Source organism: Daktulosphaira vitifoliae, unplaced genomic scaffold, assembly GCF_025091365.1.
Source record: "Daktulosphaira vitifoliae isolate Bord-2020 unplaced genomic scaffold, ASM2509136v1 Scaffold_1, whole genome shotgun sequence".
NCBI classification, from domain to species: Eukaryota; Metazoa; Arthropoda; class Insecta; order Hemiptera; family Phylloxeridae; genus Daktulosphaira; species Daktulosphaira vitifoliae.
In genome coordinates, this window is record NW_026099572.1 from 48,127,068 (window position 1) to 48,142,696 (window position 15,629).

The 15,629-nt window shown below is 29.1% G+C and overlaps 1 protein-coding gene across 1 annotated transcript in view; it reads right to left on the reverse strand.

The window, feature by feature from the left end:
• The window catches only part of LOC126893916 (uncharacterized), a 15,412-nt gene extending 6,186 nt beyond the window's left edge, over positions 1-9,226 (reverse strand). The window contains exons 1-6 of the mRNA XM_050664469.1: positions 8,869-9,226; positions 8,113-8,281; positions 7,706-7,765; positions 7,381-7,629; positions 2,129-2,352; positions 63-207 (exon numbers count right to left, since the gene is read on the reverse strand). Coding sequence (XP_050520426.1) covers positions 63-207; positions 2,129-2,352; positions 7,381-7,629; positions 7,706-7,765; positions 8,113-8,233 — 799 coding nt within the window. The 5' untranslated portion in view covers positions 8,234-8,281; positions 8,869-9,226. The remainder of the gene's footprint in view (positions 1-62; positions 208-2,128; positions 2,353-7,380; positions 7,630-7,705; positions 7,766-8,112; positions 8,282-8,868) is intronic.
• Positions 9,227-15,629: the final 6,403 nt, after the last annotated feature.

A 15,629-nucleotide genomic window follows, 5' to 3' on the forward strand; every position in this document is an offset into this window, starting at 1 on the left:
AGTATGATTTAACAATTAAAATATTTATAATTTATCGAATTTGAGTGACATTATATACTTACTGCCGGAATCTGTACATTGGGCTATTCGTTTTATGCCAAGTGCTGAATAACGATCGTATTTGTTAAAAGTAATAGTTAAGTAATATTCTTTATTTTTTTCAAATGGTCTATTAAATTTCATTATCAATGTTTTAAATTTATCATCCTAAAAAGTAGTTCAGTTAATATTAGATGTATTATTTATAATCAATGTTTTAGATTATAATTTGTCCAAACAAAAATTTAGAGTAATCTTTATGATACGGTTTAATAGTATTTAATATAAGTTGATACATATCGTTAAAACAATCACATACATTTACTTAACAATTTAAAAGCTAACACAGTTTTAGGTAAACAATTGCTGAAATAATTGGTATAATTGATATTTTTATCGTTATCCGAACTTTCTGAATATTTAATTGGAATGAGAAAATGTAATACTTTAAGGTTATTATACAAACTAATTAGCTAACTATGTCTCACGCAAAAGTATAAAAAAAATAATTTCTTTTTTTTCAAAAGTATCCTACACACTTTAATTAACACGAAAAATATAGTTTTATCTCCTTTAAAATTATATTCACTTTAGTTTTTAAACAGAAACCTACATATTTAATTGGCTCAAGAGCGTCCATAAGATAACTTTCAGTAAGAGACAAAGAAATTATTTATTTTTTCCTTGTCATTTTAATTTAACCATTTTTTAGGGTAATTTCAATGAAAAAAAAGATCCAACACAGAGGTGACATGGCATAGTTAGGACAAGTAATATCTGACAGTGATTAAAATCACTATCATAAAAAAATCTTACAAATCTGTGGCGTTTAATTTTTAGAAGGAGTTATTAAATTAATCCAATAGCAACAAGAACTCCTATTTCATAATTTATATTCTGATTTATAAGTATAATATATAAATAATGACACGTCGCAATAATGTAGTCGACATTGGTTTTGATGGTTGAGACCTGTAAACTGTTAGTTAATGATGAGCAGCAACAGGTTATTAAAAAAAACAAACACAATATATAAAATCTTCGCATAATATCGCGGCACTTTTTCTGAATTCGGTGATGTGTTTTACGGCATGGTCCTCGGACGTCAAAAAGTTAGCAGTGCTGATGGTTCGTCAAGTCCAGTCGTGCGACACGTCCGCTGTCAATGGGGTACATCCTCGACGTCGTCACTTTAACGGCCGGAACAGGACTCAATATATAATCTGTTGTGGGTCGTTGTCGGCACTTGCTGGACTTAGCACCGTGGCGTTGGCACGCGCTGTTAGTCAGTTAAACTACCAGATACCTATAGGTAGGGGGATGGTTAAGAAAGGTGGCATGGGGCACCGTGTGTCACGAAGCGACGCGGGATGTCGCCTCCGTGTGCGATGGGAGGAGTGGTGGTGTCAGCCTCTGTTTCGTGGGCTGGCACTAGTAAAATGGATGTGCAGACGGTTCTCGCTTGGCGGTCGAGTGTTAATATGATGTATGTTTGATAAGCTTTGTGCGTGCCACCGTGCCATTAAAAACCGCAGCATATTTTTACAAATTTTGTGTTAATAATTCGCGCGTATGTGGGTCGCATTACCTGGATGAATTGTACATGCAGCATAATCCCAACAGACTTCCTGATCCATCAGAGAATCATGTCCTAGAAATGCGCCACATTGCAGATTATTCAAGATCACGGCCGTAAAATTAATCGTCAGATCTCCGATGTGGGCGGTAAAAGTAGCGGTGGTGGGTGTTGTGTGGCCGTAAGCTAGTCGAACCGCGTGTTAGTGTGGGTCCTTTGTTCACTATTCCGTGTTTATGTGGTTGTATAAGACTTTTGCGCTTGTGAGTCAAGTAATGCCGTCACAAGGCCGTTGTTAAATTCAATTTACACGGCGGGTGTANGTCGTCGTTAAATTCAATTTACACGGCGGGTGTAGTAATTTTAGGTGGGCCTAATTGTTTAGCAAATCTCGGGTGGTTTAAGGGGAGTGTGTGTAATTTTACGGAGGGATAATAAAAATGTATAAGTATACAGAGTGATTTTTCAAATATTATCCACTCTCGCTTTAGTCATGTATGGTTTTTCTCTTACTGTATTTTTTAGCATAAATTCTCCTAATGATGTGTCATCTTGATATATTTTTATAAAAGAAGTTGACGTTGGTGAGTTGTATTGATCCACATCTTTAAAATACGTCATTGATATACACCCTGTCACCGTTTCATCTTGAATCCAATCGATTTTAAATGATATTCCATTGTTCGAATTTTTCAAATTTAATGAATTACCCTCTGCTAATTTATCTATAGATCCATCTATTACAAAAAAAAAAAAAACATTTTTTCTTCGTTATAGCATTAATCACAAAATATACTTATTGTTTTAAAAAGCAAATAATTTTTTTTAGCATTTATTTGATCAGATATTAATTACTGTATGATAATACTGTTCATAGTATGGCGCAAATAGAGCGAAAATCTTAAGGGTGTCAACATTTTTAAAACAGATTGTTTGAACGGAACGCCCGGTTATAATGTACGGGTTAGTTAACGTCCGGTTGGGTTGTCTAATTATGCCGGAGATAGAAATAGGGAGTGGACTGTATATAAGATTGAGGATGGTACTTACACTTAATGAAATTATAAGAGTTACAAGACAAGGAGTTATATATTAAAGTAACAATATATATATAAACTATCATAGAATTGTGGATTGGAGGGGTCACTTAATACTAAAATGGCCAACAAGGCATCTCTGAACAAAATAGATAAAATATAATATAATAATTACAAACAAATAAAAACTTAACTGTGTAACGTACAATAGATGAAAGATGACTGATGACGGTGAGAAATGAACAGTTGGAATACTTTACATTAAAATGTTGAAGACTACAAGGATAGTCGATACAAACGGAGGCACTTGTTACGTACACGAAGGGCGCAAAATGGCATAGACTGGTATAGCAATTCTATACCCACGACGAATCACCAAGGTGATTGATCCATTAAAGCGACTATGGGCTAGGTGCACCATAGAACCACGTAGCAAGGGCTAGCAATGGTGGTGAGAACGCAAAACTCACAAAAGAGACCGATAATAGTTCGGCGAGACACAATAATCACGCACACTAGCATCCAACGTGGTGACGAATCCCTCGCACAACCGGTGGTGGCAGCGCGAGTGGCGCTATCAGTCACAACAAAATCTAAAAAAAACGCCCTCTTGTGATGCTGTCGTACGTCGGTAGTGCCTCAACGTAGACACAAAGGTTTATTAAAGTTTTATGTATATATATTTTGACGACGAGTTCGTCGTCCGAGCTCTTCTCGAGTCCTCCCGTTGGATAAACTGATCAGCCCCAATCTCTCTAATTAGTGGACTACTAAAGGGGTAGAGTTTAGACCCGTCAGCACAGTCTAGCTCAAAAGTAGCAGACTGAAGGGTGGCTCCTTGTCAGCCACCAGCACAACTACCTTTTTACTATACCCACTAAAGGACGGTTAAGCCCAAACACTAGCCAGCTCGTACACTAATTATTAAGATTGACTAAAGGACCAGCAGTCCAACCTAGACTCTAGCCGCACACACACACACACACACAATTTCGAGATCACCGTGAATATTAAATATTTGCGCTAAGTCCAGATTTTAAAATAGTTATTTTATTTACGAAATGTATCAAACACAAAGTCAAATATAATATAATAATTTAACACAAAAATTAATTAAATCTTATAAAAAAAATATAAAGTTATTCTTACGTCAACGACCTAACCCGTAACTCGACGTTTCTTCGACAAAAACGTCCAGTCTCGTCTCGCCCAGTATCGTCCCGTGTCGTCCCCCTATACTTTTCATGTTTCCCTTTTATATGGAATTATTATATTGCTTAAGAGTTCAAAAATTGCTTACTACTATTGTAAAGCTTATATTATACTAAAATCGACGTAATTCAATACTTCCTCATCTAATTACTACAATGCGTATCCAACACAGATTACTTCTCTTTATGTAATACTACTGTTGGCTATCGCACTTAGACAGTTGATTAAATACGTAGAACGATTTCGTTTTAAAGTTGTGGAATTGCACAAAATATCTGCATTAGATTTATCAAGTGGATATTGGTTAGTAGCATTTATGACACAGTAAACGCGCAAAAACATATCATTCTCTATCAAAACATAAAAATATTAAACGCTGTCGTCGTTTAACATTTCTCCATTTACGTTGTTTTTACATGTAGCGTCGTTGTGTTTTAGCTCATTTCAATTAGCATTAAGTTAATTCACATCAAATTAGGTAAATTCATTAATCGAAAAATAAATACAATATTAAAAATTTTACTTTGATTACTTTTTGTTACATGTTTTTCTCAATTTATCAACCATAAAGTATTTTTCGTGTTTGACCAGACATTTTCTATTTTATGAGCTGGTTAAATATGTGCGTTGTTATTAGGATAAATAAAGTTGACAGTTTTTGTAATGTATAAAAGATGAATATGTAAATTACATCATGGTTGATAAATTTAGAAAAACGTGTAACTAAAAGATACCAAACGTAAAATTTTTAATATTGTATTTATTTTTCGATTAATTAAGTGGCCAATTATATCAGCCGGTATAAAAATATTCATAGGTTTCCGTTTAACTTTCAATAACTATGCGTAAAAGATATCCTTAAAAAGAGTTTTTGTTTCGATATAATTAGTATTTAATATAGTTTATAAGAATAAATAAAAAAAATATTCTATTCAATTTCATAAAAAAATATTAATTGACAAAAAAATTGAGTGTAGTATTTTTTATAACTCTCACTAAACAGGTTGATTGATTTATCGTTGAGCATTAAATTTCTCCTAAAATAATGATAATTTTAAGAATTATTTATTTAATGATGTATATTTAATTAAATATTTTTAGGTCCATCCCTTATCCCCTATAATAGTAATAAATGTTATTAACTCAAATTTTCATAAACTTTATAATGATACAGACTATTTACTACTAACTATTATAAGATATTTTTTCATCAACATTTTTCTTAAAATCTACTCTACAAAATAGCTATATTGGATGTTTTTACATTTTATTTAAAATTTTAAAATAATTAATATTTTTAATAAAATGTAAAAATATTAATTATTGAGATATAATTATAGACCTCACATATAACTGTTAAAAAAATATACCAGTAAGAAATATTGACTAGATCNAATTTAAAAACTATAATTAGTATTTATTCATATATTATATTTTAAAATCAAAGAACTGCTAATCAGGATATAATTAAAGAAATAAGAGTTGATGTTCCTTTTGGAATAATCCACCAATTTCTCTAAATGAAACACTATCTACAGATTTGCATCGAAGCGTTTCTTATGATAGTGATTTTAATCACTGTCAGATATCATCTATACTTGTCCCATCTATGCCTCGTCCACACTGTGCCTCGACCCCACTGTGCTACCGTTTTTAATAGTTCATTAAACGAATAATTAAGTGGCCAATTATATCAGCCGGTATAAAAATATTCATAGGTTTCCGTTTAACTTTCAATAACTATGCGTAAAAGATATCCTTAAAAAGAGTTTTTGTTTCGATATAATTAGTATTTAATATAGTTTATAAGAATAAATAAAAAATTATTCAATTCAATTTCATAAAAAAATATTAATTGACAAAAAAATTGAGTGTAGTATTTTTTATAACTCTCACTAAACAGGTTGATTGATTTATCGTTGAGCATTAAATTTCTCCTAAAATAATGATAATTTTAAGAATTATTTATTTAATGATGTATATTTAATTTAATATTTTTAGGTCCATCCCTTATCCCCTATAAGGATAATAAATGTTATTAACTCAAATTTTCATAAACTTTATAATGATACAGACTATTTACTACTAACTATTATAAGATATTTTTTCATCAACATTTTTCTTAAAATCTACTCTACAAAATAGCTATATTGGATGTTTTTACATTTTATTTAAAATTTTAAAATAATTAATATTTTTAATAAAATGTAAAAATATTAATTATTGAGATATAATTATAGACCTCACATATAACTGTTAAAAAAATATACCAGTAAGAAATATTGACTAGATCAAAAGTTATTTAAGTTGTCAGTGAATGCTGAGCCACTCTGTATATTCTTATGTTCGTTTACCAAGGTTTGTTTAATTGTTGATTATGTTGTTTGTGTATGTTCTTTTTATCTCGCCTTTATCCCAACTACTTGTGGTTGGCTTCTCATATTTTAAACTTCCAATTGACACGATCTTCCACATCAGCCGTCCTTATATCGCATTCAATAACATTGTTGCAATTTATGCAACTGTACATTTTCATTATCTATCTTTAATTTCAGTGTAACATTGATTAGTGGTTGAATTAGATTTAATTTTTTAATTCATTTTTACACTCAATTACTCAAATTTATAACAATAAAAACATAAATAAAAAANCCCGCATGTGTTCACAATTTCAAAGTCAATGTTGCATAGACTGAACTTTATTTTTTGACGAATATACAATAATGTATATTATACAATCAATTATCTTAAACGTTAATAACTTCTGAAATACTTGTTCAAAATTTGTTATCGAACAGTCATTTATTTAGTCAGATTATTTTTATTATAAAAGTTATTTAAATGTGTATGTTGTCATTGAAAAAAATTAACACGTCATAACTATATATAGTTTTATCAAGTTCAGTTTTTATTTTTAATATGTTTAATTGCTTATAAATCATAAAATAATAATTATTAAACAAAACCAAAAAAAAAAAAAAATGTTTGCATTTTTAATATTTTAAGACCAATTTAGAGATTAACGATAAATCAATCACTCTTTATAGATATTAAAACATGCTACAAAAATTTTAATTTGAAATATAATGTAGGTACAATTAAATCAATTACGTAATTCATCAAAATAAGCTCTCATTTTTAAAAGTTATGCTTTCTTTTTAAGCATGTGAAACCTCAATCAAGTTTATGTTTAGTAAAATTTTTTACCCAACACATTTATTATCATCTCGCCAAATTAAAAAATGGTACCCTTCGTTATATTTATTTTCTGTCGTTATATTTTGATTTTAGGTAATAAAAATTATTTAGGGTGATTAAAATAAATAACAAGTATTTAAATATAAATTATACAATTATAACCAGATAAATACTCCAAATAAATTGTGCTGAATCAGATAATCCACATGATGAAATAAAACAAATTAATTAATTGATAAGAAATGTTAATGTAAATTTATGACACAAATACAACTTTTTTAGTATAAAAAAAATGATTACTTAATTAATTTAACTTACAGTTCCATCGATCATATGTTATACTAGACGAGATGTCGAAAAAAGTTGATTCGTACTCAACATTATTTTTTGTATATATACTATTTGGATAATAAGAATCGACAATAAATTCAAGACTTTTTTTTTCTGATTTCAAAATTCGTCCATTAAAATATACTGGCAACCCTATAGCATTAGTTCGAGAATGTATTTCTACATTATTGCAGTATAACGCTTCTCCATTATAAATAATTGAAGTTATATTATCGCCTATTTAAAAAAGTAGAAAGCAGAATTAAAATTATTATTACCGAAAAATAAAAAACAAACAACTGGAAATTCTTACATGAATCAACATAAGTGCATTTTTCTTTTAATTTGCATACTAATGTACTATCGTAAGATCCTAAAAAAATAAATGTTTAATAATAAACAAAAAATAATTATTTACAATTAAAGTGTTTGTTAGAAAAAATTTGTTACTCCATTAAAAAAGAAAAACATTATCTGCTTATATTATTGTCCATTGACAATAACTAAAATTATTGAATTGAAAGTGAAACAAACACTTTTATGTATTATACGGAAATGTAAAACTTAATTTACTCTTATTATTTGAAAGTACAAAGTTACTTTTTGTTTTACAAACTCTTTAATTGTAATTACACTATAAAGGTAGGTTGTTAATTTGTATAAAACTTAGACAAAATATATTTTTTGAATAATTTAATAAAATTAATGTTTAAAAATTACCAAAAGAAGTATCAACAAATTCATGAGAGATTAAAAATGAGGTCGATTTGCATATAAGAAAACAATAAATACCCAACAAAACAAAAACGACTTTTCTAAAAAATACATTTTTTGAATGCATTTTGTGTATTAAGTGGCTTCCAGTGATGTTTATTTTTAAGTCATAGATCTGTAAATTAAAATAATTTTGAAATTTTGTTTAATATATACATTTATAAGATAATCTAAGAGCTGGTTATATACAAAAATATTTTTTTATCATTTATATAAATAGAATGTATCATGTAGCAAACCGAAAAGTTAAAAACTAATTTTTTGAGATGTTTTGTGTTTTTGAACTTCAAACATTTCGGTTTACATAAGACATCATTAGTGCGGGCATTAGGTTTTGCAAATCATAATTATAATTATGAAGTAATATTTGCCAGGAGGGAAAGGGTTGAAGTTAGATAAGTTTTCCCAGTAAAAGCGTTTATATGGTGAATCTAAAATTTCTTTTATTCGGAGGAGGCAATAAAAACTTTTCTTATGTATATCCCCCCCTAAAATAAAACCCTAACTAAGCCATTGATTTGTACGAGTACCCATAAAAAGTAGTGTTTGCACATTCATCATGATCTTGTAACGGCACTAGACACCATTAACGTTTTTAATTTATAATAAGTCTCCTAAAAATTGTTTGAAGTTCACTTATCATGGAAATCGGCAAATTGGTACTTATAACTAAGTAATTATAATACCAGTAGATCTCAATACCGGTATTTTTTAGTGTATTGAAAGTACCGCCTGTCATAAACTATAGTTAATCGTGTATGTGCCGGTAGTGTGGTGTGGCACAGTCGATCATTTAGTCGCCATCTTAGCGCTGATGTTTAGCTGCGCTGTTTGCCATTGGTTCCCAGATGGCTGACGTCATTAATAATGACACACCCTTGTTCCCATACTGTTTTCCACAGTCATAATGAGGTTGCGTCACATCGACAGCCCATGTAAAATTGCGTAGAATTGTTGAGTCCAGAGCCCAAATAGTGTCGATAGAGACTGTGTTAATTGTGATAATGAATTGTGTATGTTGCCATTGTAATATTCTCCTTTGGAATATTAATAAAATAAATACCTCTTGTATTTCTAAGACCACAGAAAAGAATATGCTAACACGATTATACATATAGTATTGACTCTTGGCAACTACAAAGTAGTCATGAGTCATTGTCTGTCCCAGCGTCTTCGAGGCACCACAGAAAGCATTAAATAGGAGTAGGTGATAAAAAGTAACAGTCTTGTTTTGATTGTAGAACGGATTGGTGACTCAATATGTCTATGAAAAGGCATGACACAATCAAGACGTTTCATCCCTGTTTATGCTTTTCGTGGTACGTTATATAAGGGCTGGAGACTGCTTTAGTCAGTCAGTCAATCTTTCATCTTTCTTGTCCACTTTTCTCACTACAATGTCAAGTTAATCAATTTAAAATAATTCCAAACATACTCGTACGTATTCTTTTCTGCTGTTTGTNTAAAAATAATTCCAAACATACTCGTGCGTATTCTTTTCTGCTGTTTGTTTTTAGACTTAACTTTTGACACTAAACTTAAAATATACTTTTGTTAAAATAATTAACATTTTCTACAATAATAAATACGCTTCTATTAACCAAATACGATTCTCATTTATTAATATACCTACTATAGTTTTAAATATATTCTTAACAACCATAAATCTACACTCAAGATTTTATCATCATCAGTGAATATCAGGTAAGAGTAGTTTTAATACACTAACTACATTTATTAAGTAATAACTATTAGACCTTAGTTGTAGTATAAAATATTAATAAAAAAAAATGTATACAACTACACATTAAAAATATTTTTTGTAAATATAATTATAATTAATTAATATGACAATTAAATATTATTCGATTAAACTAACAAAACAATCGATCACTTNTAATTAATTAATATGACAATTAAATATTATTCGATTAAACTAACAAAACAATCGATCACTTAACACTCCGGCCCAGCACGGTGGAGGGTCAAGCACACACTGATTTTATTTATCGATAGGCCTTATCGCCTTTATGACAATTACAGAATACTACATAGTACTTCCCCCTTTAACACACCATTCTTTCTTTTGGTTATTACACCATTTGAAATCGATAACTTTATAAAGTATAAAGAACTAACTTGAAAAATACTTCAATTGAATTATTATTTTAATTTTTCGATTAATTTAATGGTCAATGAAATAAACATCATTTTGTATGTTTTGCTCTATAGATAAATAATAGTTATAAAATTTAGTATTAAGTATACTTAATTATAATAAGAAGATAATTAACGAACACTTATAAATAAATTATTATACAATTAATAATAGTAAAAATTAGTGATAGGTATTTTCAAATATTTTAAACTATCGTATAACTATTCAAATTGTGTTTATACAACCAAATAGTTTATTTTTAGCATAAACTATCGAATAGTTTTAAAAACTATTCGAATATATTATGTAACTATCGAATATTTTTACTATTCGAATATTTTTTGAATGACTATCGAATAGTTTGAATAGTGGACAACTATCGAATAGTTCGATATTTCCCATCACTAATAAATAATGTTAACACGCCTATAAATTAAAGGGATGTTACATAAAAGTAATTAATAAGTCATAAATAATGAAATATACAGAGTTGTCGAAAGTATGATTTACTTCATGTATTTTAAAAATTTAATGAACTCTAGCAACAATGTCTACAAATAAATATANATTTCCCATCACTAATAAATAATGTTAACACGCCTATAAATTAAAGGGATGTTTAATTTTTTATGTTTATAAAAATTTAATAAATAAGACAATTACTATCATCATATTTAATAACAACATTACTTTATTTGCTATTTTTAAAATATTAATTTTATAAAAACGTATTACTATAATAAATTGTCACCGGTATGTAACAACTTATCCAACTTCGAGAAAAGTTGTTACATTTTGGCTTGCTGAAATTAAACATGTTGTTTGGTACATAAACTACAAACACATTGAATAATCTATAATTTTATGAAAGCTTAGAATCTATAAATATATATTAATTTACAACAATTTTGGGTAATTGTTGAAGAAAAATTACAACAAATAAAAATTGTAACAACTAGCTCCGTTTTTCTGTATAGAAAATATTATAACAAGACCGATTGAAGGACATAATTTACATTTATTTATGTTCAAGTAAATAGTATTATAATCACACTAATCAACGAGCGCATTTAAATAGTTCTGATAAAGAGATGTATTATCCAAAAAGATTTGACAATGAGAGCAATTTTAAGATCACCGGCAAATAAACTATATTCTCATGATTAGAAATAAAAAAATTCGGAGTCAAAAACTTAGCTGCCAAAAGTGTCCTAAAGATCATACAGTCTTTGACTAAACATAACATTTTTTCTTATTAAAAACTGTTATTTCGGATGTTTTAAAATATGTACATTTCATTTTTTCCATTTAAATGGAACTTGACACTTATCGTTCAATTTAAATATAATTCATAAAAATGATTTAAGTTTAACTAAGACAACCAAATTAGCTCAGTCGGTAACGTGTTGGTGCATTAGTATTAAAGTTCGATATCAGCGTTGCGCTAGGCTAAGTATGATTTTCCGTCTTCTTTGGCACAACTAATTGCCTTTAGAGAGGGCGATAAACATAAATTATAAGCTCACAAAAAATTATAAATATTAGAACGATATTTAAATTAAAATTCATAAATTTATATCTCTGTTTTTTTACCATAGAAATAAAATAATTTTTTTTTAATTATAATTTATGATTTAATGTAAACATATTGTTTGAATATATTATAATTAAAATTATGTTGGGTTAACTATACGATATAATATTGATAATTTATTATTGATTATTTTATTATTTATTATATTTATTATTGATCATTGAAATTTATAATACAAAAGTTATGTGTTAACTTTTCTCTGATTTCATAAAAACTAAGAAGTTATTAATTCAAAGATTTTCGGTAAGTAGGTATGATAAGGGAAAAAAAATTAAAGTTTACTGACACGTACGTTATGTGACCTAAGCCAACTAAAGTTCATCTTATTTATTATTTACTTATCTAGTACATTAGTCGGATAGTTATAAGATGGTTTGTATGTAAGGTTTATATAAAAGATTAAATTTTCTATGTATTCTAATTCGAGTTTACATAACTACATATTTATAAGTATTAAGAAAAAAACAGAAATATAAAAAAGCAAAAATGTATCGACACATACCTTCGTGGATTTGACGTGATTTCGCTGAGCAGTAATTGCGATACTGAATAATTAAGCGTAGAACTATAAAAAATATAATATTAGTTATTTTAGTTATTAAAATGTGATTAGACCACGATTATCTATACTAGTAGATAACCGTAGATTAGACCAAAGTGTATATGGTATTAATAAGTCGGACATTGAAGTCATTAACTATTTAAATTAATATGTAAGGGATAACCTTTGTTGCTTGATTTATTATGTTGTTTTCAATTAAATTGTCTTTTCATGAATTTTTATGATATTCTATTATATTTTATTAACGAACATTATTAGTTGTTTTCAATGCACAATGTTCTATTTTTATCTTCCATCAGTAACTGAAACAGTAATGGTTTTATTAAGATGTGTTTAAAATTTTGTTGGGTACAAAATATTGGAAATACCTGGCAACGGTATTTCGTTATGACAAAGTTCACAGAAATCTCTGTATTGTACTTTGCGCAAGACGTCGTTTCTCGTCACCAAGGCCGTTGACGAGTCACACACACACCACATAAGTATTTTACCACCGCTGTCCTTTCATCACAAACAAAATTGTTTGTTTTGTATCCTTAGGGTGGACAGAGAATTTTCGCGCGTCGAGGCAACACCGCCATGACTTACAACGTACTTTCCAGTGAACACTGTCACTATCAACATTGTACTGTCAGCGTTACAACACGACGTCGTAGTTTCACTGAGCGCCACCGATCGTGTAAAGGAAAGCCATTTTCAGGCTAATCGAATTATCAGCTGTCTCTGCCTGATATTTTCCATCTGTAAACCACTCGTCAGTAAATTTTATAAATCACTCTGAATAATTTACAGTCTATTTACACAAACATTGTTTATTACCAATTCGTTGTTTTCTTTGCTACTCTTTAAATAGTAGATATTACATTTACTTAACTTTTGTCACTATAATGATTGTATTGTTTATATGTACAGTGGCGGCTCGTGGCTTGGGACGATCGCAACCCCTACTAAAATTAATTAAAAGAAGAAAATTAATTGTATATTGTTAATTTTACATTTTTAAACAGTAAAATAGTTTGTCGTGTGTGAACATTAAAGTTTTTTCTCTCAGTATATGAGGTTACGCACGAGCAGAGTTGGTACAAAGACTGTGTTGCATTGCGTGTAGTTAATGTGTTGAATTGTTGTTAACTCGTTGTACTATACGCAATCATAATTTAATTTCATAATGTTTCATTCTTCAGAAATATTATTTGTTAATTACTCGATCTATTGTGTTTTTATTGAATTATTTTAAGTGTAAGACTCAATACTAAGGTTACCACCCACATGCATCCTATCTGTTCTTTTGGAACTTATCTAGAACCAGCTAGACGACGAGTCTACTAAAATTTGTATTTAGAGAAGTGGACTTGATGTGATGCCCAGTTGCAACAGTATCTTTTGCTACAATATACGTACAATTATATATTTGTCTTCCTCGATATAAATTTGTGTTCATTAATCTGCTTCAAATTATTTTGTGTATTCAATAAGAAATTTATCATCTTCTATTTGAAATTAAGATATATCAATGCAAATTATCATCGTATTTTCTCTTAATTGTCAATGCTGTTAAAATAAAGATATTTTTAATCCGGTCTATAACATAAGTAAACAATTGAAAATATTTAAAATGTCTCATAAGATGACAGAATAACACATACAAAAAGTTAACTTCAATAATGACACAATGAAATATTACATAGTATTTTGTAATGCTCATTTCAAAAATACAATAAAATAAAACCTTTGTGATCGTAGTTTCGTTCGGCAGCGGCCCGACGGACTCATCGACAACTTAGATTATTCATACTTAATTAATGTTTAAAAATCATAAAAAAAAGTAAATAAACTACATTTATATCTATCCTGCACATACTTCAAATGTATAATATGATATTTTTGGTGTTTTATACACATTTAAAACGTAACAATTGTTTAAATTGTTCCAAAATTATGTAACAACTCGTGCTGTTTTTTGTCATTTCGCGCCTGGGAACTAATACGAGAATGTAACATCTTCTCAAGCGATTTCAAAACAGAATGCTGTAACATAGACAAATTAAGCTTTTCTACGCGTCTTAGTGATCATATGATTAGGGATGGCATAGTCCATTAAATATTGTCATTCGCGGAAAATAAAATAAAAGATGATTTACCATGAAATGACTATAAAGAAGATAGTAATTTTATTTTATTAGAAATAACACTAAATGAAATCTTATTTAAACAGTCAGGAGCGTTGATATAAAAGCCATATATTGTCAAAAGAATGTAAAAAAGCAAAAGTAAAATAGTTTACTAGAACCTCATGTTCCAATGGTATAGTAATTGATCGTTTATCAGAAGAGTAAACTAAAACGATTACAAAAATTACCAATGCATAATGTGTAACAAAAAAAATCGTTTTTATACGACTCATGTCGTAGTGATTTTGATGGTAAGGAGTCGTTTATTATTCAAGAACAACAACAGATTATTTAAAAAAAATCTTCGTATAATATCGCGGCACTTTTACTGGATTCGGTGACGTGGTGTACGGCATGGTCCTCGGACGCCAAAAAGTTGGCAGCGCTGATAGTTCTTCAAGTCCGGTCGTGCTACACGTCCGGAGTCGATGGCGTACATCCTTGACGTTGTTACTTTAACCACAGAAAGAGCACCTGATAAATCATTTGTGGTGGGTCGTCGTCAGCACTTGCTGGACTTAACACCGTGGCGTATGGCACGCGCTGTTGATCAGTTAAACCAACAAATATCCATAGTAGGGCGACGGTTGAAAAAGGTGACGCGGGGCACCGTGTGTCACGAAGCGACCCGGGACCGTGTCAAAATAAGAAACCTTTAATATTTTAAAAAGGTAAATATTTTAAGAAAATAAAAGAAAGTAAATTTAAATTTGTGTTGATGTACAAGAATATAATACATTTTTGCAAACAATCTCCCAAAAATAATGTCACTGAGCTCTTTCATGAAAAAAATTGAAAATCAGACATCGTTAAGCAATTATTCCATCATTGGCAAATATTTCAATAAATATTGAACATAAAATTTTCAATCATGTTTTTCACTATTAAATTTATAAAATATTATATGCATTATTATTAGTTTTTATTTTTCAGACAATCGTTTCACAGAAGATTTTGATAAGTACGTAAATGAAACGG